The sequence below is a fragment of the Anopheles darlingi genome, chromosome X (assembly GCF_943734745.1).
Source record: "Anopheles darlingi chromosome X, idAnoDarlMG_H_01, whole genome shotgun sequence".
NCBI lineage: Eukaryota > Metazoa > Arthropoda > Insecta > Diptera > Culicidae > Anopheles > Anopheles darlingi.
Window position 1 is genome coordinate 5,812,144 of NC_064873.1, and position 20,860 is coordinate 5,833,003.

General features: G+C 52.1%; 1 protein-coding gene across 1 annotated transcript; it reads right to left on the reverse strand.

Annotated features, from left to right (window-relative positions):
- Positions 1-1,181: 1,181 nt before the first annotated feature.
- On the reverse strand, positions 1,182-18,645 carry LOC125957268 (homeobox protein slou). The gene is made up of 10 exons (XM_049689899.1): positions 18,346-18,645; positions 17,623-18,096; positions 17,368-17,478; positions 17,107-17,244; positions 16,213-16,371; positions 15,954-16,053; positions 15,831-15,884; positions 1,742-1,952; positions 1,514-1,637; positions 1,182-1,400 (listed from the first exon to the last, which is right to left on the reverse strand). Exons 1-10 carry the CDS (start codon positions 18,643-18,645, stop codon positions 1,182-1,184), a joined length of 1,890 nt encoding a protein of 629 aa, XP_049545856.1.
- Between the last annotated feature and the right edge of the window lie 2,215 nt (positions 18,646-20,860).

Consider the following 20,860-nt stretch of genomic DNA (forward strand, 5'->3'; position numbering starts at 1 on the left):
GTTTACTTCATTCAACCCACTTTGGTTTTTCCCACTGTTATCCCACTGTTGCTCGCTCGCTTTTGCACATTGTTTGGCATCGTTTGGCTACCATGTCTGCTGCCCGCTGCCCTCTGCCTGCACTCGCACCTCATTATTTCCTCTTTTTAGTTTTTTCACTCTTTCCCTCCCTTTCTTTCTTTCTCTCTTTCTCTCTTTCTCTATTTCCGGGCACGTTTTTCACTTTCTACTCATCTTATTCTATGTTCTGTGTTGCGTCTGTGTCTTACCTATTTTCACCTAATCCGACGACGATATTTCACGATCTCACGTCCTGGGCTCCTGTTTTTCTGTTTTCCTCGTGTTTTTCTTCGTCTTCTTCTTTCTCTTCTTCTTCTTCTTCTTCTTCTCCTTCTTCTTCTTGTTGCTGTTCGCGTACGCTGCTAATTTTGTTAAGCTGTTTAGTTTTTTTTACAGTTTGCGCGCGCAAAACCTGCACAACCGGTCGCCAGAAGGAACTGGGTATATGTGTGTATGTATGTGTGTAAAAGTGAAAAAGCGAAAGTCAACGAAAACAGATCCGGGAGCAAGGTGTAAGCGCACGGCGCAAAACAAAACCGAAGTGACAGGAGGCGCTTTGCGTTAGCATCAGTAGCTCAGTCAGTCAGCCATTCCCCGAGGAATCAAACTGTTTCTTTCCATTGCTCGAGGAGGCCCCAGGGGACCACAGTAGTAGTAGTGGCAGTAGCAGCACCACCAGCAGCAACAACAACGGTGACAACATGTGTCGCTGTCGAGATGAGTTGGGAAATTAGAAAAAAAGGGACGAAGAAGAAGCACGGTACCAAAAAAAAAACACACAACAAATACCCTACACTACATCCGCAACCTCGTTTCTCTGTCTGTCTCTGGCTCTCTCTTTCTCTCTCTTTCCCTCTGTCCGATTTGCGCAACAGCTAAACGGGTTGGAAAACGTTTTCCCGAACCGCGTGTCCCCCTACCCCTGTTTCGACGGGTGATCTGATCCCTCCTCGCCGTATGGCACAGAACGTCCACGAACACTCCGAGGCCGATGAACGCACACAACGCACACACAAGAGCGCGTGTGTGTACGTGTGTGTGTGTGTGTGTGTGATTGTTACCTATCTGCTAATAATTTTGATTCTTCTTTAATCTCCACGCCAAGCGTCCCGGCGGCGGTCTTACGAGTGTGAGTGACCGAGATGGTGACCACCGAGCGGATGAAAGTACGGACCGTACGGTGGGTAGGGCATGGCGTGCGGGTAGAGCAGGCTGCTGGCGTACGAACCGGGCCCGAACGTGCCCCCACTGTTGGGCGGTGGTACCGTCGGACTGTTCACGTCCATGCCCGGGTTCTGCTTCTTCCACTTTGTCCGCCGGTTCTGGAACCAAATCTTCACCTGCCGGACAGTCAAGCAACCAAGAAGATAGATAGGTTGGGGTGGGGGTGATTCGTAGAGGGAGGGTGGGATGGATGGTGGGGAGTTTGTGGGGCGGCCAACTGCCCGCTTACCTGCGTCTCGGTGAGGCTGAGGCTAAGGGCGAGATTGAGGCGCTCGCACACCGACAGGTAGCGCGTCGTTTTGAACTTGTTCTCCAGCGACACCAGCTGCTCGTACGTGAATGCCGTCCTGGCACTAATGACAGTCAGAAGACGAAGAAGAAGAAGAAGAAAAAGTAGAAAAAATAGTAGAAAATGTCGAAATAGATACTAGAGCACGATCTGGATCGCGGCACTTACCGTCGGGGTTTGGAGCTGCTACTACTGCTGCCCTGTGACTTGCCATCACCACCACTACCACCACCACCACCGGCGGCACCCCCATTGCCTCCACTGCCGCCCCTTCCCGGGCCATCCTTTTTCGTGTCACTCGTTTCGCTGGCGTGATCCTCCAGATCGCTTCCCATCGTGTTGTCATCGCCCATATCGTCCTGATCCATATCATCCTTCGCTGCTTCGTCGTGACAGGGCCGATAACGAATCCGAAGAAAAATTGAGAGACGAAGAGAAGAAGAAAAAAAAAGGAGGAAGAAGAGATGAGTAAACACGCCGATTCGTTGATGACAAAATGACGTTGTTGTTGCAGTCCGCGTCCGCAGTCCGCGTCCGCAGTCCGCGTCCGCAGTCCGCGTCCGCAGTCCGCGTCCAAATCTCGGCGCGGACGCGGCCTAGAAGCGTTTGCCATAATTTGTGGCAATTATTTTACTATTATTATTATTACTATTACTTTTGCTCAAAGCAAGCGCTCAGCGAAAGGGGTGCTAGAGGAGTGAACCGGGGGGAGCCCCCCCACCGAGGAAGTTTCAGAGAGTCAAGAGAAGCTCGCCAAAGGCTACAGGTCTTTGGCACAACAAGCAGCAGCAGCAGCAGCGGCAACAACAACACAATTTATGATATCCGTAAACATATCAATTTCCGCTCAAGAAGTGTCAAACGGGTGTCAACGGAGTATATGGTGCGGTGGCTCTACCCTTCCCCTCTCTCATCCTTTCTTTCCTTTCCTCGTACGAAACGAACGGCATGGAACCGGCCGGCTGACAGCTTCATTACGGCGGCTGCCCGGGTGACGATAAACTTTTCTCGATCCCTTTTTTCCCCCGTTGCCCCGTGACCCGTTGCTCGCGTGTGTGTGTGTGTGTGCGTGTGTGTGTACTTTCTAAAGTGTGTCCTTATTAAAACGAAATAATGGTTTCCCTTTGGGTGTCACTCGCTATCTCGCTTCGGCGGCGCGAAGCATCATTTAATTGTGATCGAGTGGGAAGAGCAGGAGACGGGATGGCGAGATGGGGGGGAAGACATCCGCTACATAAATTTTCTTTCCGCGTTTTTATCGAGGGCTACTGTGCGAACCCTCGGCGTGCGTGCGAACGGCCGTTAGCTCGCCAGAACTCACCAGATCGGTCGCCAGTTTGACGTTTTGATTGCGCTGACGTACAGCAGTGAGGTCACACAGGGTAACGGGGGGGGAGGGTTGATCGATTGTCGACACCGGAAGCGCTGCCATCGTGCAAGATAGGCGCGCAATGCGACAGAATGCACTTTAATGGCCCCCTCTTCACATCAACATCACCATCATCATCAACATTATCCTCATCATCGACACCTCAGCTCATTTCAGCCGTCATCGTGCTCATCGTCGTCATCGTCGTAGTCGTCGTCGTCGGCGGCAGGCAAAGATTTGTCGACAAATGGATGGACGGAACTGTTGGTTTGAGCTGGATGTGCCAGCCAGTGTGATGGCAGAACAGATTTTGCGGAACGGAGCCCGCAATCGAGATCCAGATCTCGATTCACTACTTCGCCCACTCACACGCACACAACCGCGCACACACGCGCACGCACGCACCCACATTGGCTTCGGCGAACTGAAGAAGTAATTAATTTCTCTAGCACCCCCCCCCCCCCGCCCCGCACCCCTTACACCCCTTACCGGCTGTCATATTGTCATTGGTCGCGTGCCAGGGCCTCGTCGTCTCTCTCCGTCTCTCTCTCTGTCTATTTCTCGGCATCAGCACACTAATCCCGAGGGAGGGGTGGGATGGCAGGAAGCGCATCCGGAAGGCGCCGGTTCGCACGGCAATAGAGGGATGCGCGTCGGTCGGTCGGTCGGTCGGCAGGTCGGTGGCGCGAAAGTAAATTCCAACGAACCGTTAAATCGGAAATCAATTTGCATAAAATTTGCTCCCAACCACACCATCATTTCACTCCCTCTCTCTCTCTCTATCTCTCTTTCCTTCTCTCTCTCTCCCTATCTCATCTACACCAGACTGACTGGCTGGCTGGTTGGTTCTCGCTGCTGCTGCTGCTGCTGGCTTCTACAGCAGTGACAGTAGTGGCAGTGGAATATGGCGGGAATCGTAATCGAAACGGCAGACACAGACAGACAGACAGATAGACATACAACGCCGTACAGAACACAACGGAAACGCAACGAGCGATGTCACATTCAACCTCAACCATGGACGTGTGAGACACAGAGAGAGAGAAAGAGAGAGACGAGAGAGACGAGAGGGAGGCCTCAACTGTCACAACCGATCGGTACCGGCGTCACCGGGTGCTGGCAGAGGTGAGAAGGCAGCGGCAGCGGACTGGCAATTGATTAATTAGGAACCTCGGGGCTCGGAAGGCTCCCTTCGCTTCGTTCTCTTTCTCTCTCTCACTCTCTCTCTCTTTCTCTGTCCGTGCGGTGTAATGGCTATACGGCGCCTTTTCGTCACTTGGCCACATGGTCGATCCATAACCTCTAATAAGCACCGATTCCGATCTGCAAAACGAACCCAATTACGAACTGGAAGACGTGCCATTGCGCCGAAGATAAATGATCTCGGCAGCTCGGTACGCACCTTCACACACACACACACACACACACGCACGCATGAAGCTTGACCACAAGAGCGGAGCGGACGACGACGAGCCGAACCAGACCAATCACGCCAGGGAACACCGCCAGTGATGTGATTTGTGGCAATCATCATCATGGGGCCAATCCCTGCCTCCCTCGTCACAACAAGGATATAGAACTTCCCCCCCTCCACACACACACACACACACACGCACGGAGGAGGATGTAGGAACCTAACCACACCTCAATCAATTACACAGCACTGTCCAGAGAGACGTCGCCGACGACGACGACGACGACGACGACGGTTGTGACGCTTTATTGGAAACGAATTGAATTAATTTTTTTACCATTTCTCGGTCGAGGACGGGGATCTCCGAGCGCGCGCCGTTGGGAATTGATTGTCCCGAATCTGGCCACAGGACACACACACACAGACTCATATGACCGACCAAAGAGGAAAAAACAAAAACGAGAAGAGACGCGAGGGTTCGAGCCCTTCTCTCTCTCTATCGGCCGCTCTGTGTCTTATTATCGTTGTCAACTGGTCGTTTCGGGTGGTGGCGTGCGCCTGTAGTGAGCAACAACGGCAACGGCAACAGGGAACAGAAGGGAAGCCGGGTCCCCGGTAATTGAATAGCAGTTGCCATCAATTAGTTCAAGATTACCCAACTAAACCAGCGTGTCGTCGTTCGTGTCGTGGCTGTGTATCGTGCCGTGCATCCCTTTTTACACACACACGCACACGCTATCCGTTTGTCTCCGAATTGTTTTTTCCTTCTCCTCCTCTTCTTCTGCTTCTTCTGTTTTCCAGAAACATGCACTCGGAGCCTGTCCTGGAGTCGCACGTACTGGTCAAGGCGGCTGGCGAAACAAGTGGTTGTGGAGACAACGGACGCACACACACGGGCTGACAACGATGCAAAAGCACAGGGGAATTCGGAAGCACCGATCGGATTTGTGCACCGATTTCTGCTCCCTCCCCCCGGGTTCTGCGGCACCGGACGCGGCCCGATAAATAGTTAAATTATTTGTAATTGATGACACTTCTACCAAAAACGAGGGGGCTAAGGCTAGCTGACCCTCTGGTCTGACGGCACTTGACGGCCCTTCTACTTCGGACGGGGAGGGTATGGCCGGGACGACGACGGTATACCGGATTAATATTCCATTTTGTGGCCAGCGCCCCCCTCCCCGGGGTGGTGGTAGTAAAGCAAATATGGCACATCATTACATCCGGCGGCGGAGTGGCGGAGCGTTGCGTTAAGCCCTTGTCACTTTGCCGGCCCTAGCAGGCGGTCCTCGTTGCGTAGCGCAGTCGTTAACGAGTTCGCTTAACACCGCAGGGAGTACCACACCGCACACACGCACACACGCGCGCGCACGCACAGATTGGAAGGTACATAAATGGCACTGAAAAGGAGCCAACATTTAACACAACCTTGCCGACTAACCTGTCTAGTGACTGAGTGTACCGAGAGTGCAGATCCTTTAGAGAGCATTCCCAAAACACAGTGCTACCGCTTTAGGTATTCTGGAATCCGGTGTTGCTAATAGAAGGCGCCATTTTTTTGGGAATGTTCACAGTCCCATATGTCGTTTTAAAACATAACTAAATACCTTTCAAACAAAATATGTCGCTGCTCATAGTATTAGCTTTAACATAATTTTTTCTCGAATAAAAAATGCCGAGTTTTGTGCCTAAAAGGCTCTATTTTTCTAGCTTTTCTTTTTTTAACTCTAGTTAGTGGTGAACATGTAACATGACACAAAAAAGAGGTGAACACTGGTTTCCAAGGATAAGAAGCGGAAAGTTCGACGTTAAAGACATAGGACCAGGTTCGGGCCATCAAAAAAAAATTAACAAATTAACATTTAACGAGTGTTGTGCACTAAGCACCTCGGAAAGTTGGTTAAATTATTGAAGGAGAACTTTATCGCCAATAATTGATCCATTTGACGCCAGCTCTGGCGGTGAAAACGGCAAAAGTCGGTATAACCGACTAATACTACACTCAAACACCTCGTTCCTGCCTCTCTCTACGTTTTGTGTGGAAAGTTTGGATGTATCGCAGCAAAACTGCGCAACCGTAGCTGACCTGATCAGCTGATTCCCTTTTTTATGCGAATTTTTTATCAATTTCTCCTTAACATTATTGTTAGACAACGGAAATTTATTGACAGTTTAGTGGTGTGGAAAGACGCGTAAGGTTTTTAATAGCAAAATCACCTTTGCACACACACACAGCAACGCGCACTTCAAAATGGAAAATTGGAAGAAATGGTTGCATCTGCACCGACGATGGACGCATCTCCATCCCAAAAGTTGCATCTTTGCAAATCATTTCCTCCATACAATTGATGCAATCCGCTACAGATTTTTAAACCTTTGCCCTTAAATCGACGACCCAGTGCGTTGTGCGTTGTTTTTAATAAGACATACGCCATGAAAAAGAAAAAAAAACCAACAGTTTGATGGTTTTGTCCCCCGAACAAAAAAACAGGCCCCAAAAAGGCTCACAACCCACAACCGTTGAAGAATGTTGCGTGCGCGTGCTAAAAGTTAAATAATGTTTTTCGGCGCGTCATCGACACCTCAACCGCGAACTCTCGTGGCCTGAAAGTGGGGGGCATGAAGTTTAGATAAACAGTCAACGACAACGCCAACGCGAACTGAAGCCCCCCCTTTCCATCCATTCTCCAATGGTAACCTCGCGGTTACACGCATTGTTGTCGAGAGGTAATTTAGTGTTTTAACTATCTCGTTGCGAGGTGCGACCCAAGTGTGCGCCTGTCTCTGTGTGTGTGTGTCTCTGTGTGTGTGTGGATGGGACGCACACCGTGAGTGATAAAGAGTGGAGCACTCTAGCAGGCTAATTGGTACTACCGAACCGAAACATCAGCCAGCAACAGCAGCATCAGTAGTAGTAGTAGTAGTGTATTGGACAAACGACGTGGCAGGACAGCTTGCCTGTCTGGCAGCCATCTCGACGAGAGAGCGAGAGAACGTGTGAGAAAGAGAGAGAGAAAGAATGAGGGAGAGCGCAGAGCCTTCTCCTCCTTCCCCTCTCCTCGGGCGAGGGAGGGACGAGGGTAATTATAAAATCTCGATTAATTAGCGCACTGACTAAAGCCGTCATAAAATTACCAACAGTTTGTGGCGAGACCGAACGACCGACCGTAGCAGTAGCAGTAATAGCAGTGGTGGTGGTGGTGGTGCTGGTGGGTAGCAGTGCCTAAGGAGGGGTTGACAGGGGATCTGCAAAACCAACCCCCAGCAGTAGCAGCAGTAGCAGCAGTAGCAGCAAACAGCAGGCACTGGGCGACGGGTGGATAATTATGATTGCCTTGGCAGGTTACCGAGTGAGCGAGACGATATTACCCCCCTTCTCTTCGATCCCCTCTCACATCCCCCTTGTTCGAAAAACCCACCCCTAACCGAGCACCGCGCGCGCTGACGGTCGCCATTGGTTGCGGCAAGGCCCCGATGACTCCCCTTCAATTAATACTCTAGTGCTCTGTACGCCAAAGAGAGAGAAAGAGAGAGAGCGAGAGAGCGAGAAAGAGAAAGTGAGTACATAGTGGGCAATGGGAGGGAAGGAGGGAGGAGATCCTGTGATCCTCCACGCGCGAGGAGTACACACACCCACAGAACTGGGCGCTGGCCTGGGCCAGGGTACTACTACATGGGGGGGGAGTCGATGACTCCTCCGTGGCCTGGGGGCCCACACTCCCGTCACACGTTGGAGCGTAATGGAGTCGGCCATCTTGTCTGCCTTCTGGCTGGCTGGTTGCTCTCTCTCTCTCTGTTGATTACACGCAGAGAGAGAATGAGAGAGAGAGAGAGAGAAAGAGAGAGAGAGAGAGAGAGAGACAGAGAGAGACGGCCGAGCGACGTCCCGGAAGCATTTAGCACCGGGACACCCCGGGCTCTGGGCTGCTGGCTGGCTGCCTGCCTGGTCCGGAGTTTCCGGCGGCTGCTACGGTGGCGGTGGAACGGGGGCTTTCGCTGGATTCGCTTTTATCTAGCCGGTCGCACCAGCACCAGCACCAGCACCCCCGTGTACCAACACCACCCCCTTCCCCTACCCCTACCCACCCTCTCGTGTCGCGCTCGCCAAACTTTAAACGCGACCGTAAACGATGGTTGGTTGGATGGAGAAGGGCGGGGGGGAGGGGGGTATCCAAGGGGGGAGAGGTTGCTCATCTCTAGATAATTGGATACTTTGATTAGGGGGGTTGGTTTTTTGGGGGTGGGTGTAATGGATCGCTTTCGCCGTCGAAGGGAGGATGACATTGTATTGCCCGACCCACCGATAATGCTACATGCTAAACCAACCGACCAACCAGCCCTTAGCACGCTAGGCACACACACACACACACAGACACACAGACACAAAGCAAACTTCTTCTTGTGCACAGTGCACAGTGACACACAAACACACATCGCAATCGCAGCAGACGAAAGGAATCGACGCGAAAACGTCTCGATCCTCTGTGTGCCCGAAATGTGTGTGTTCTTCTCTTTCGGCTGCGACTGTTCCTTGGCCATTGGATCCTTGGGCAGGGAAAAAGTGGAAGTCCTACTGACAATCCATTCCAATACTTCGCTTCTGCTGCTGCAGGTCTGATGAGTTTTTTTTTCTGTTCGAACCACACCAAGGAACACACTTGCGTCAATCAATCTTCAGGCTTTTTGCTTCTTCTCTGTGCGTGTGTGTGTGTGTGTGTGTGTGTGAACACGAAAACCACGAACCACGAGGCGAGGTCTATCAAGCGCAGACCAGTAAATAATTAAATAGAACCACAAAAACAACATGGCGCCAACAGAATAGCCCCCCTGAAGGGGGTAGCATCCCTTCCGAGGTAACAACATCCCTTAATTATGCTCATCCATTGGGCACGCACGCGCGCGTGTGTGTGTGTGTTTACAACCCGGTATTCCCCAAACAGTGCCTAACCCCCATTCCGTAAGCGTATGTGACCACAAGGTACGCACACACACACACACACACACACACACACACACACACACACTCTCTCTTGGTTCTGGTTTCGCGATTGAATAGCGACCCGGGTCGGTTCGGTTCGGTTAAGTTCGAATTGAAAATCGCCAGCGCCATCAGCGTGGCCATCAATTATGCGGAGCCCTAGCATACCTCTCATACCCACCCCCTCCCAGTGGCCCTCCATCCCATGGCCAGCGCGCGTCGACAGGGGTAAAAGTATGCAAATGATGCGTCTAAGCATGCGAGAAAACAATGGGGCAATGGCTGTTAGAACCCCTCGAGAGGATTATCGAACCCAAACCTGGGGATCTGCTGCAACAAGGACACACACACACACACACACACACACACACAGGCGCGGAAGGAGCAAATGTAATTGATACGCACCGGGAGTACCGGGCTGCTGCATTGCGCTTGCGATCAATCGATCGAACCTCTAAGGACCTGCCTGGTGCTGCTGCTGCCGTTGCTGCATGTTGTGGTTTTGCTGCATGCACCCCCCAAAGGAAGACCGTCACCAACAACCCTTTTTCGGAACAAGGGGATGCTCCTGCACTTGCACATCCCGGCGGCATGCTGCGGGAGCAGTGGTAGTGGTAAATGATGAAATAATTAACGAACTGCGTGACAATGGTCCCATTAAAGAGGACTCCCTCCCCCACCCCCTTGTTCTCGTTTTCTCAGCCTTTAACCCCCCACCGAAAGGGGTGTGGGTAATCCCCCTGGATTGTAAGTCGCTTGTTCGCAACGCGGTTCGGTTCGGTTTTCCGCCTGACGTAGGAACCAATTGGATCCTCTAAAACCCATTCATCCACCCCTTTTTACCCCAACCCCAACACCCCTAAAGCAGGGGGTTGTTACCGTGCTAATACTACGCTAATCCAGCTGCTGCTGCTGTTGCTGTTGCTGTTACCCCGGTTTGTTGTGCGAAGAAAAGGTTTGCTCGAAACGGCTCGAAGGCTCGCACCGAATGGACGCCCTTTTGAGGAGCGTCGGTTGTTGTTGGTGGTGGTTGCAGAAAACGGCCTCATCGCGGTTAACACCAATCGCGCGGCGCGGAGATCCGTTTTTTGGGGGGGTGGGGGGTGCGAGAGGAAAGGAATTAAATCTAAATTAAAATTCCGAACCCGTAACGGCCACCAGACCACCCTTTTGGGGCGCGGGGAAGGAGAAGGGAGAAGGGGGGAGTAACCCCCCTTCTCGCGTACCCTAGGCAACAGGCGACGCAGCAGCCGACAGTTTAGCCGCTCGAGCGTGTAATTAAATTAATGACACCGTGAATGTCACCGGCGACTCCGTGATGTGGCCCATTAACCGATCCCGGTGCCACGCCGCATCTTGGACTTGACTTGACACGGCTCTGCGGCGTGTCCGTCCGTCCGCCCACGAGCAGACCAACGTCAACGGCGCCGCCTTTTCTGGTGGAAAACACATGCGCACTGCGGGAGCCCTTTCGATTGGAGCCCTTCTCTTGCTTGGTTTGCCAGGTGTATAACCTTAAATCTGCTGTGCGCTTATAGATGGGTGTATCGAGCAATTTAAGCTTTAATCGACTGTTTCTTTTCGCATGGGTTCAACACCAGTTAAAACTCCAAAGACATACATTTTTCCTTGCATAATCATGTCTAGTTTTATGCTAGAAAAAGAGCATACAGTACACTGTACTTGAAGCTCTGCTTTTTTTTGCTTTACTTTGAAGAATCCGGCTGTCGAATCCAATAAAAAGGCTTGTAGAGGTTAGATGGTGACAGTGTACTATCGGAAACGATTTGAGGGGTTTGTTTTGTCTCGATTCAAAAAATGACCGACTTGAGGGACAAGAAGCGTGAACGTTTACCCAGAAAAGTTGAGGATCATGAATTGCCGGCCCTTTTGGGATCAGGATGATGCGTCCAATCGCGAAAAATACTTGCCCAGCAGTTACGAGTTACTAAACCAGCCGTTTCCAATCTTATGGCTTACGGGGCTATGGGAATGGTTGAACAATTGGAAAATGAGAAGCTGAAGTTAAAATGTTGCATGAGCATCACTAGCATTAATGACTAATCGAATTTCACTGTGCCTTGCATTAAGGGGGGGCTTCGATATTTTATTTTATTTCTTCGCATTTATTTTTTATATTTTTTTATGAATGCTTATGCTTTCAAGGGTATTGTGTGAAAATTTTGGATCAATCGAAGCAAAACTGACAAAAATATTAATTTTTGAAAATCTGCCTTTCATACAAGGCTCAAAGCATCTCACGATTTTGAATCGCGATTCCCAAAACCTGCGTTTTCAAAGTCGGTGCCCATCGTAGCATAAAAATTACTGGACCGATCGATATGAAATTTTGAACACATAATCTGTACTCTATTTGCCAGGTAGCCCCGTCGAGTTTTCATAAAAATTGTTGATACTTATATTTGAATAATTTTTTGAATTATGTAAAGCTCGTTTTTTCAGGCAACATTAAAAAAAGCATCACTTTTTCAACTTCAAAAATCTGCCAAAAATCGAAAAATGGGAAAATTAACAAAAACTCGACGGGGCTACTTGGATAAACTTATAATCTAACAAAGGAATATTCATTTGTATATTTCTGATGTCCCAGCACGTAGCTACGATGGGCACCGCAAAAAGTACATTTTTGCAAACTTGCCTTTCTAGATTGGATGCCATGAACGCAATTTAGATCAAATCTTCCTCAAAATAGAACCAAATATTCTTGCAAAGTTGTAGTTTAATATGAGGCTATTTTGAAAAAATATAGTTGATTTGTTTCTTCACTAAAAATCATCCAAAATAAGCCCTTTTTCGACTAAAAATAACCAAAGCCCCCCCTTAAAAAAGGACGAGTTATGGAAAAACCCGCGAGAAGTTGATAATTCTCCACGACAACGCTGCATCGCACTCGTCAAAAAAGGTAAAAAAGTACTTTGGTACACTCAATTGGGAGGCTCCACCTTATCCCGCGAATTCCCCAGACAGACTTTCAGACTATAACCTGTTTTCGCCGATGGAACACTTCGATTCCGTATGAAAATGCCGGAAAATGGCTTGATCTGAGTGGTTTGCCTCACAAAATGAATAGTATTCTTTAGTATACACAAAGTGCCCAAAAGATGAGGAAAATTGTGTAACTAGCGAGGGAAACTACTCTGAAGAAATTAATTGTTGGCTTTCTATTTGAAAAAAGTGTTTTATTTTCGACAAAAAAAGAAAACAGCGAAGTTAAGGTAATACACCTGGTACTATGTTTGTAGGTCTCAGTAGGTGCGCCCTTGTGTGCCCGTGTTAGCATGTGTGTCTGTGTGTGAAGCTCATCAATTAATAACCCCTAGCAAACGTGTGGTAGCGCACTACTCTCTCGATCGGCGACGTACCCAGCCACGTAACCGTGCGCGTGTGTGAGTATCCGCACACCGGGGAAAGAGGGTTTAATAGCTACAATTATAATTAAAACCCCTTCACTAATTAGTCCACTAAATATTGATCCATATTTTATTTATAGCAAAAGAGCCCAGCATCCCACACCAGCACCGGCACATCCGGCAATGGGAGTTCCCCTTTTTCCACCACCACCACCATCCCTGCACTACCACATGCACATGCACATGCACACGCACGCATGCACTGAGGATTGGATTCGGGATTGGAGCAATGAACCGAAAAGCTGCCATCGTTTTGTGAGGAGGGGGAGGGGAGGGGTCGCCCATTATCGATCGCTCAGTCGTCGATGGCCAGCAGACCAACCGAGTGACCCCCCATCCCCTTCCCCCTCCGCAAACATTGCGGCGCAGCGGTTTCGGCGGCCAATGCAATGTAATAGCGACGTGCGAGCGATGGTGGCAATGGCGGGCATCCGCCATTTTTACTCGCTCGATTGAGCGGCCAGACAAGCGGCCAGACTGGGCCGAGTGAAAGGGGGGTTGGCTTGGGTGTTAATCCCAAGCAGGCGTAAGCAGACGGTAATTATAATTGGCAACCAGCGGCACCCACTACAACCACCATCACCACCACCACCACTACTACTACTAGTACTACTTTTCGCGCGCTAATGGATGCCAATTGCGATCTCGGCCATCGGCGGTCGGTTCGTTCGTTTGCACCAGACGCACCAGCTGGTGGGCGTCGATGTCGATGATGGCTGTGGATCACCGCCATGATGGCGTTAGTTATTAAGTTTTTTTTTGTTGATTTTTTTTTTGTTTGGGTCTGGGCTTTCTACTATTTGTTGTTTTTTTTTTTGCTTGAAAATGTTCTTTTAGCTAATTTTGGGGTATTATCGACACCGGAGTTCAACTGGACACTGCTCCCACGGTTCCCACAACAAAACACAACATCCGGTGTGCGTTTTAAAACCCTTAAACCCCGCGGTAATTAGCCAACATTCAAGCACGCCTTCGAAGAGAGGACATCGACGACGATGACGACTGCAAGGATCTGCGATCAATCAATGCGAAGGTACACAAGACTCCCCCCGGGCGCGCAGTGCAGCTGACTCACTTCGATAAGCCGGATCTGGAACCGTGTGTGTGTCTTTCTGACATCATTGCAGCAAGCTGCAGCGCAGCGAGTAGTGCAAGGAGCAGCAACAGGACGCCAACGTGACTTCAACAGCTTTTGCGTTCAATTCCTTCCTTAACCGCTCTCTCTCTCTCCTCTCTCCGATACAAAAACAACACCAAAAGGGAAAGGACAAACGAAATCTCGCTCCGGTGCGGTACGATGCTGGTACGATACTGGCGCAATGCTTCGTTGTTGTTGTTATTGTTTTTTTTTTGTCGACCAGTGTCAGGTGCTCCGATAAGGCCTACCGAGTGTATAGGCCCCCTGGCCTGCCCGTTGCTAAACCAGAAATACACGAAGCACAACAGAGTAGAACAGAACAGAACAGAACAACACAGCGACAAGGAACACGCAAAAAAACTCGACTGGGGTGACGGTGCGATGCAAATGCGGCACCCACCGATGTGCACTACACCGATGCGGCTGCACTTCGCCCATACACACGCACACACACACGCACGCACACACACGCACATATACACACCGAATGTCAAGAGCAGAAGCAGGGATTGGGCGCCACCGACTATGAATTGCACAGGCATTGGTGGCCTCTTGCAAACACATACACACACGCACACACACGGAGGCTTACGGTCCCGGGCTCCATGCCGATGCCGATCCGTCGTTGTTAGGGGCGCATCGTTGCAACAAAAAAAAGCACCGGGCAACCGGGCAAGCAACAAACAAAAAACCGGCGAAAAAAACACGGAAATCCGGAACATCCGATGCACCCGGTTTTGGGGACGCGCCGGACGGCCATTATCTGACTCCTGGCACCTGGTACCTGGCCAAAACCTGTGGCCTCACTAGCCTGCCTGACTAACTGACGGCGAGCGGCCGCGAATTGGTCGAGCAATGTTGCCAAAAGCCACCGCGTGTACGGCGGCTTATCGTACGGATCGCACTCGCACCGGACGGACGGACGAACGGCTCCGGATTTTTGTTTTGGTTTTTGTGTTTGACGGATGCGCGTTGCACAACGGCCGCCATGACACCACTTTCCTTCCCCCAGGTGCAGCAGCAGCAGCAGCAGCAGCAACACATTGCAGCATCACGCATCGCGCATCTCGAGGAGAAAGACTAGCGAGGATGCACCGGTCAGAGTCAGAGGGTCCTATTTGTAGAAGTCGTGTAATGCGCGGCTCAACTGGCAACTGGGCAACCCTTTGGGTTTGCCGAAAACCCCTTGTTGGCTCTGCGCCTTGGCACCCCCGTGGATTGGAATTGGAAGAGACCTGACCTGCAAAACACGCAAAGCCCCTCCACTGCAACTGACGTATGCATCGTCGCACGTCATCGATTACGCCTCATCGACAGATCGACGACTCGGCAATGTTCGACATTGCAGAGCGGGATGCACGTTGCAAAGACCGGGCGACCTAACATGGCGGATTGGAGGATTTGGGCTTGTACTGTTGCTTTTGCTACACAGTCTGTGAAGCTGTCAATCGGGAAAAACGAGGCCTTCTAACCCTTTTCCTGCGGCTTCTACTAACGTCCTGTCCTGGTGGCTACTAAAGTTGGGGCGAACCTCTTCAGACGAAGGGTCCCCACCTCTTCAGAAGAAGCAGCTCAACAGATTTTGACTTTTGGACTTTTGGTGCTGCTGCTGTTGCTGCTGGTAGAATTTGGGGGGTCTTGGACTTGGAAGATTTCACTACACTCATTAGCACACACACGCGCGTATACGGGTCGAAGGGGCACTCGCACACTTGTAGGCACTTGGATTGAGTCAGTTAGTTTTTTTTAATTGATTGAAAGAGTTGCAATGTCCGCAGACCAATTCAGGCAGACCTCCCAGGAGACCAGGATCCCAGGAACCGGCTCCCGGTACAGGCCCCGCTAGCAGACCGCCAGCCGACCAGTTCCAGTTCCTGTTCCGGTTCCTGATCGCTGTGATCATGGAGTGCAAGGTAAGGTTACTTACCCGAGTGGGAATCACTCTGATCGTCGTCCAGCTTGTCGTCCGCGGTGCGCGGATCTAGCAGACCGGTTGCCTGCGCCCAGAACTTGCCGCCGCCACCACCGCCACCACCATTGACGACGACACTGCCGCTCCCGTAGCAGTTGTTGTTATTGTTGTTGTGGTTGTTATTGTTGTGGTTGTTATTGTTGTGGTTGACGGTGCTGGTGTTGTTGTTGTCGTTCGGCTGGTGCAGATGATGCGGGGGCGGATAGTGGCAGCCGACGGGGCTCGTTGCCTTGCTGCCACCGTTCAGCAGCAGCTTACCGAAGGAGGTGGTGTTGACGAGGTTTGCACCACCGTGGTGTTGGTGGTGGTGTTGGTGGTGGTGGTGATGTTGGTGGACGTGGAGCTTGGCACCGTTGAACTTGTTCGGATCGAGGATGTTCTCCACGGAGAAGGCGAGCCGCTCGGAGGCACCCTCCTTGTCCACCATGTCGCGCAGTCCGTGCGACGCTTTCTCGCCGCTCCCCTCCATCGAGCGCGTCAGATCGACCGGACAGCCCTACGCGGCGGGGCAGGGAGAAGTATTGAAGAAGAGAGAGAGAGTAAGATTTGAGAACATTATCACGAGAAGACCTAGTACTAGTCCTAGATCGCGTGATGGGGTAGCACCCCGAGGGGAAGCTAACAGCAGAACCAACCCCCTTTGCCCAGACTAGAGATCATATAGCTGGCGAAACCTGTACCATAACCTTACAGTGGTTTCTAGAGATAGGACCTTTCCTTACATCGACTCTACATTCGGTTTTGAAGTCAGAAAAAAACTTCCACCTACACTTTAAGGGCATCAAAGATGGATAGCGTAGCTGCATTCAATGGAACATTTTCGCCATTGCGTTGCTTATTTTCAAAGATTTTAACCGATTCCTTCTTTTTTAAACGTATTTTCAAATACACACACAAACTGTCACTGTTCTCGATTGGGTTTCGCCGCCGACATTCTTGGCGTACGGACATCCCTTAGTGCGTGGAATTAGCAAGTAATTGGGATGTTACCACCGTATAATGGCTAAGATTGTTAGATTTATTCTACACTGCGCAAAAACTTTTGATGTCGCGTGAAAAGTTTGACTTTTCGTCAAATGGTCTATACATAAAAGTGGAATGGCGATATCAAAAGTGTTTGTGCAGTGTAGAACCAACCTTACAATCTGCACGTAGGGATAAGACCACTTAGAGAAACTCCACTCTAACCGGAATGAGCGAATGAGCGACGACGACGATGTCCCCGACTTACCGACATGGCGTCCTGCGAGCACTCCTCGTTACCATCGACGATCAGCTCCTCGCTGGTGTCGCTGTGCGCGTAACCGACCGACGGCGGCTCGCCGGCTGCCTGCAGCTGTATCCTGAAGCCGATATCGGCCAGCAGCTCCTTGCTGTTGTTGTTGGTGGTGGCGCCAGCACCAGTGTTCGTTGGATGGTGCTGATGATGGTGGTGGAGGTTGGTGTTGGTCACCCGCGCCTCACTGGTGGCATTCGCGGCAACGGCGGCCACCTGCGCGGCCAGCGAGCGCGCTATCTTGAACCGCTCGATCTCGAGCTCCGTCGGTGACGCACCGCCGCCGCCGCCGCCGCCGCCCGCCGGATATTTGATTTGCGCGAACGGCTGCGGGTTGGCGGTGGTGCCGGATGGATGGAGCGGATCCGCTAGCGCCGGCGTTGGATGAGGTGGCCCGCTGTTGTTGCTGCTGGTGCTACTGCTGGAGGAGGAGGACGAGGTGGTGGTAGTAGGTGTAGTAGTGGCTGCAACGGCGGCAGCGGCTGCGGCCACTGCCGCCTGATGGCGTTGATGGTTGCTGTGTTGTTGTTGTTGTTGATGGGAGTGGCCACCCGGTGTGGCGGTACCGGTACCGGTGGCAGCCGCGTGCGGAAAGCAGGAGGATGGCTGGAGCGGCGCCACACCGGCCGCGACCGGCGTATGGTGCGCCGGGTGACCCGCGGTACCCGGTGCGGCATGCACCGGATGGAGGGCCGGATGGAGGGCCCCGTGCCCCGGTATGGCCGAGGATGCAAAGTGCAGGAGCTGCTCATTCACAGCAGCCCCCAGCATGTGCAGCTTGCTCGGTGGCATCGACGTCGGCTGCGACGGCGGCTGCTGATGATGAGGATGAAGAATGGAGGCCGTGGCAGGTGACGTCACCTGTTCCATGGCGGTGCTGGCGGGGCTGAACAGATGCGGTTGGCGGCCGGTCATCATTGGGCCACCGTGGTCGGCGGCCGGTGGCTGGTGTCGCGAGCGGCTCGACGCGAGGTGTCGCTCGATCGAAAACTTGACGCCCTCGGTACCAACGTCCTGTTGTTGCTGCTGCTGCTGCTGCTGCTGCTCCTGCATCGATTGATCGTGATCGTGCGGCATCGGCATCTCGGCGCTACTGTTGCTGCTGCTGTTGCTGCTGTTGCTGTTGCTACTCGGACTGTTGCTGTTGCTGTGGCCGGCGCAATTGCTCCTGGCCAACGCCTTCGTCGCCTTTGCCATCACATCCGACTGTTGCTGCTGCTGCTCCTCGATGTACCGGTTCAGGCGGAGCAGCATGGTGGCCCCGTTGCTGCTGCTGTTGTTGCTGTTACTGCTGACGACACCATCTCCTTCGACCGTCACAGCGCCACCGGAAGGCGAACGTGACCCCGGGACCTTACCGGGGGTTGACCTTACGGGCGGTGGCTGCGTGTGTTGTCCCTTGGGCGGCGAAACCGGCGGCGAGTTCGGTTGCGAGAGCGCCACTGGGCTATCCGGATGCCCGCAATCAGACTTGGGCGACTGCATCATTACCATACTTCATCCAAAATTCTCGGCGGTACACACCACCCTCCACTACACCCCGAGAACTGCAGAAGTTGCCTCACGTTGCGTTCCTGTGTTTACTCCCCCCCCTAACACAAATGTCACCAATGTCTGCTCAGCAATGTCCTGTTCAATCCTTCTTGAACCACTTCGATCACTCGCACGCATCCACAGCGCTATACACTGGTCCTGGAAGACCTGGAGCCCCCGGGGTGTCCTGGTGTGGACCGTGTGGTCCGGATCTCCGGATTGAACCAAGTAATCCTCGGCCTCCCCGTTGGAGTCACTTTTCCAGGTGGGTTTGGTTGCTTGCTGGTTGCTTATTCTGCTCCTGCTGCTGCTGCTGCTCCTGTATCACACACACGCGCACATGCACACAACAATACCTTTAACCTACACCCAGGTACGCTGCACACACAGACACACACACATGCACTGGCAATGGCTGCTGCTGCTGGTGGTGGTAGTTGATGGGCTTTCTTTTGATTGCGATGTGTTGCTGTTCCTGAAAAACCGCCGAAAGTCGACGACAACGACGACGACGGCGACGACGACAACGACGACGTACACCACACACGACGTACAGGCAGGCACGGGCTTTGGCAGACGACTGAGCGCAGCATCCGCTGCTAACCGAGGAGGATACCGGGCGGGCGCGAGACAGAAGAAACCACGCCCACTGCAGCAGCAGCAGTCCGGAGAGATCCTTCGGAGACGCCCTTTCTTCTGCAACCGGAGTTCCAGCGGGGGGTTCCAGAGGGGGTTTTCCTGGATCACTGCACCCCGCACCCCTTCGCTGCTGCTGCTGCCACGCATCATCATCATTATCATCATTTGCGTCGTCGTCGTCGTCGTTGTCAAAGTGTTCGTTGAGCAGCTGTATCAAATTGCCATTACGATCTGTTTCCATCGTTGACACCCCCACCCCAATCTACCAGCCCCTTTCTACCGTCTAGAGGGTGGGGGGTGAAGTGAGCAAACAAATCCTGCCACCCCGTTGCCGTCGTTGTGTTGCTGTCGGACTCGTGCGCCCACTCGGAGCACTTCGAGACGCCAACGACGGATGGGTCTGGAAGAAGAAGAAGAAGAAGATGTCTACATCATATTAAGCACAATAAGTAATTAAAATATGTACGCTTCTCTTAAAAGATTAAAACCACTCACTCTCCTCCTCTTTCCCCCCCCCCTGTTTTCTCTCTTTTTCTTTCTCTCTCTCGCTCTCTCTCTCTCTCTCCTCTCTCTCTCGTTTTTCATCCTTTCCCCAGGTTGGGAAATTGTGGAACCTACGACCATTCCAGGTCCCAGGTCTTAATGGGTTTCCAAGCAAGGATTGTAATCACTTTGGATGCCATTTGGTGTCTGTGTGTCTGTGCAGGTGTGTGTGTGTGTGTGCGCGCCTGTATGAGTGGCAGTACCGGTGCTGGTGGAAGGTTGGTGGAGGCGACCCAAAACCCAGGTGCCAAGTTCCTTCCCCAAAGGTTGCTGAAGATGGAGGTGTAGCGTAGTAGACAGCGTGCAAGAGTGCAAGGAGCGAAGGGACAGGTGTATGTGTGTGTGTATGTGGCCTAGAACATGGTCCGTAGAATACTGTGTGTGTGGTTTCTCATTTTCCCGACATACTGTTGCACCTTCTTCGGAAGTTTTTTGTTGCTTTCGACGTCGACGACGACGTGTCGTGTCGTTGATTAAGAGACCTCGAAGTCGTCGGGGGTCGAACGTCCGGAGCAGAGGCATAGTTAGGCTCTCCGTAAGTTCCTTTCACCCCTTCCTAAAGCTACCTTGCCCTGGTGGCCATTGCGGATTGCGCAGTAATCGCCATCGCCACAAATCTCGACCATACCCTCGGATCTCGGTCCAGATCCAGATCCAGATCCAGAGCAACGCACCTCGGTCATCGCTACTCCGCACAGGAGCAGCGGCTAATCGCCTAGTTAGAGTGGTGGATTCGCCACCGCAGCGGCCGCGGTTCGCACACACACACACACAGACAGCCGTGGATGAAGGAAATCATTATCCAAGGCGCGTTGGCCCTGCGTGAAGAGCGTGAGGGGCTGCTTTTATCATCCCCACACCCCTCCCCCCAGCCCAAGATGGGTGATTAGCATTCACCAGCACCAAGATCCCCCCTTTTCCCCCCTGGATCTGGTCAGTGCGCAAACGCCGGACTCCGCTCCGACCAATCCAACCGCTTCGCTTCGATCGAACC